Source organism: Symsagittifera roscoffensis, chromosome 1, assembly GCF_963678635.1.
Source record: "Symsagittifera roscoffensis chromosome 1, txSymRosc1.1, whole genome shotgun sequence".
In the NCBI taxonomy this organism is placed as follows: domain Eukaryota; kingdom Metazoa; phylum Xenacoelomorpha; order Acoela; family Convolutidae; genus Symsagittifera; species Symsagittifera roscoffensis.
The window spans coordinates 73,788,598-73,791,963 of NC_087062.1; the positions used below are offsets into that span (position 1 = coordinate 73,788,598).

General features: G+C 37.6%; 1 protein-coding gene across 2 annotated transcripts; it reads right to left on the minus strand.

Moving 5' to 3' along the window:
• LOC134857015 (large ribosomal subunit protein uL23m-like) lies at window positions 1-3,265 on the minus strand. 2 transcript variants are annotated; one of them, XM_063873339.1, is made up of 3 exons: window positions 3,150-3,265; window positions 707-823; window positions 1-410 (listed from the first exon to the last, which is right to left on the minus strand). In XM_063873339.1, exons 1-3 carry the CDS (start codon window positions 3,252-3,254, stop codon window positions 57-59), a joined length of 576 nt encoding a protein of 191 aa, XP_063729409.1. In that variant the 5' UTR covers window positions 3,255-3,265; the 3' UTR covers window positions 1-56. The 2 variants fall into 2 exon arrangements, with proteins under 2 accessions (XP_063729409.1, XP_063729408.1); XM_063873338.1 differs by lacking the exons at window positions 1-410; window positions 707-823 and adding exons at window positions 2,189-2,598; window positions 2,896-3,012.
• Window positions 3,266-3,366: the final 101 nt, after the last annotated feature.

Consider the following 3,366-nt stretch of genomic DNA (forward strand, 5'->3'; position numbering starts at 1 on the left):
TGCTAAAGAAAATAAACATTTTTATTTATACCAGAAAAATAATACATCCGTTGTACTCAGAACCATTTAGGCACAGTTTTTCCCGGTAGTCTTTGCCAAAACTTCTTTTCTTCCTTCATTTTCTTCCGTTTTTCTGCTTCAGTCAATCCCGAATATTCTTTCACAGTTCCCATCAGTTTCTCACTCACTTCATCTCTGTATTTGGCCTGTTTTGATTTTACTTCAGTGGGTGCTTTGAGGTCCGAATCAACTTCGACTTTTTCAAACAGCTTCGGAAAATCGAAGAAGTATCCTTGCTGTAACAGAACCCTGGCTATCCTGCACTCTGGCTTGCTGACGTATACTTTTCCTCGGTGATCTTGTCCCATAATAGGGGGTGAAACTGTCATCCAGATATTGGCTACTGGCACCTGGTATCAGGGCGACCAAAAATGTTAGAAAAAGCAAACTCAGCTTATTATCTTATCTGCGGCAAACCTAGTGAAAAGTGTCAACTAAACTGTAGCGCTGACAGTATCTATAAGTCACAGACACTTCTCGATTGCAAAACCGACAACGATAAATTGACACCGCGTGACTGCTCCTACAACGTAGCTTTCACTCTGAGTTGGAAAAAAGCGCCCCATTTTAATTTGAAAAAAGCAAACTGAGTTCAAAAACTTTTAAAACGATTTTTGCCATTCAAGTATGAGATTGGTCACCCTGCCTCGTATAAATTCTTCAAGTAGTCCATCAATTCATGTTCAGTCATGCTCATTTCTACTTCAAACAGGACATAATTATGCGGCAGTTTGGGCATGTCCAGTCGGGCTGGATTCAAAAGCTGAAACAAAATAGTTAGCATACAAAAATGGGAGCTTTCATGAAATGATACACTGAAAAGACAGAACAACGCGTTTGCTTTAAGATTACAAAAGAACATTACATGAAATCAAAAGCCAAACCGTGAAAGTGAAAAATCAAATGTGAGCGTGAACAAATTATACGATTTTTCCTGAAAAAGTTTCCGGAAAAATCCAGAATTTATTATATTTTCCTTTGGTCTTAAAGGGACCACCGTGTTAAAGGCCGCCCGTTTTACTCATTCAGCCACGACCGCTGAAATGGTTATCAGTATATTATATAATATCAACTGCTGAGGTAACAGTCTTTTTAGTGTAGTGGTTGCATATAGACTTTGGGTGTACGTACGTTCCTGGAAAAATACCTCCGAGACAATATCTTTTAGGCGGCCTTTCTTCTCACTGATTTTTCTATTTATTTTCAGTGGTGTTGCCGTTGATTAGGCTTTCACCACTAATTTTTAGAAAAAACAAAAAAGCCTAAAAGTTTTTGTCACGGAGGTTTTTGCGGTCGTGACTGAATGGGTAAAACGCGCAGCCTTTAACACGATGGTCTTGCGTCCAAATCCCCACGGCTACAGTGGTCCCAGTATTTATTTCACCCACGCAATTAAGACCGGAGGCAAATATAATAAACCGCGTTGGAATACTATATTTTAGGTTTCCTTTAATGTCTTAGTTACTTCACGACTACTAATGCCAAATTACCATTTTCAATCAAATTGCTCACACAATTCGAAATTAATCAGAACAAAAAGGAGCCGAAATCCGAATGAAAATCCAAAAAAAACATAGCCATCTGGCAGTTGGAAAAGAGTAATGATTGCAAGGAAACAGAAAAAAAAACTTTCGAACTTTTAAAATATATGCCCGTAAATCTCTTCAAATTTATGACTAGGGCTTTTTTGATTAAAATTAAAAAAGCAAGACAATTAATGGATAGTGCTTTTTGATAAAATTAACCCTATTTGAAAACTGGGCCAACAGGTAGAACTGTTAGTTCGCTAGGATATCTGATAATTAAATTCCTTTTTTGAAAAAAGAAGTTGATCCCATCGTTTTTCGTGACTTTTACATTTTGTTTTCGAGGAAAGGTAGTTTGCCCTCCTTTTAACAAGAGATGCAGTGAACCTAAAAAGAAATCAATGTCAAACCTCAAAAAATCAAAATTTTAGAAGTTTTTTTCTCAAAATAACCAAAAAAAAATCACCAAGACCTAAATAAGAGTACTCCCTACGTTCAGTACTCTTAAAAATCTCTTTAAGAAAAAAAAATCAAATAAATTCGTTGAGAAAACTAAAATGTTAAGTTCGATTTTAAACGCTATTTTCTCAAAAAAACGCATATGCTAAAGAAAATAAACATTTTTATTTATACCAGAAAAATAATACATCCGTTGTACTCAGAACCATTTAGGCACAGTTTTTCCCGGTAGTCTTTGCCAAAACTTCTTTTCTTCCTTCATTTTCTTCCGTTTTTCTGCTTCAGTCAATCCCGAATATTCTTTCACAGTTCCCATCAGTTTCTCACTCACTTCATCTCTGTATTTGGCCTGTTTTGATTTTACTTCAGTGGGTGCTTTGAGGTCCGAATCAACTTCGACTTTTTCAAACAGCTTCGGAAAATCGAAGAAGTATCCTTGCTGTAACAGAACCCTGGCTATCCTGCACTCTGGCTTGCTGACGTATACTTTTCCTCGGTGATCTTGTCCCATAATAGGGGGTGAAACTGTCATCCAGATATTGGCTACTGGCACCTGGTATCAGGGCGACCAAAAATGTTAGAAAAAAGCAAACTCAGCTTATTATCTTATCTGCGGCAAACCTAGTGAAAAGTGTCAACTAAACTGTAGCGCTGACAGTATCTATAAGTCACAGACACTTCTCGATTGCAAAACCGACAACGATAAATTGACACCGCGTGACTGCTCCTACAACGTAGCTTTCACTCTGAGTTGGAAAAAAGCGCCCCATTTTAATTTGAAAAAAGCAAACTGAGTTCAAAAACTTTTAAAACGATTTTTGCCATTCAAGTATGAGATTGGTCACCCTGCCTCGTATAAATTCTTCAAGTAGTCCATCAATTCATGTTCAGTCATGCTCATTTCTACTTCAAACAGGACATAATTATGCGGCAGTTTGGGCAGGTCCAGTCGGGCTGGATTCAAAAGCTGAAACAAAATAGTTAGCATACAAAAATGGGAGCTTTCATGAAATGATACACTGAAAAGACAGAACAACGCGTTTGCTTTAAGATTACAAAAGGGCTGGGCCAACGATAACCTGTAGTGAAAGCAATTTAACTCACTGTGATTTTGTGCTTTGGCAGAAACACTCTCCATTGCGGGTTGCCATAGAAGTACAGTGGCTGGACACTCCTACATGTCAGCCGCGCAAAATTTCTAACTCGCATCACAACAGCAACAATCTGAAAAGCAATCGAAAAAAATAGAACTTTGATTAGTGAAAACTAAAAAAGGACTGAATGATACGCAGCTTGAATCGAACTATAACGTGGCTGAATG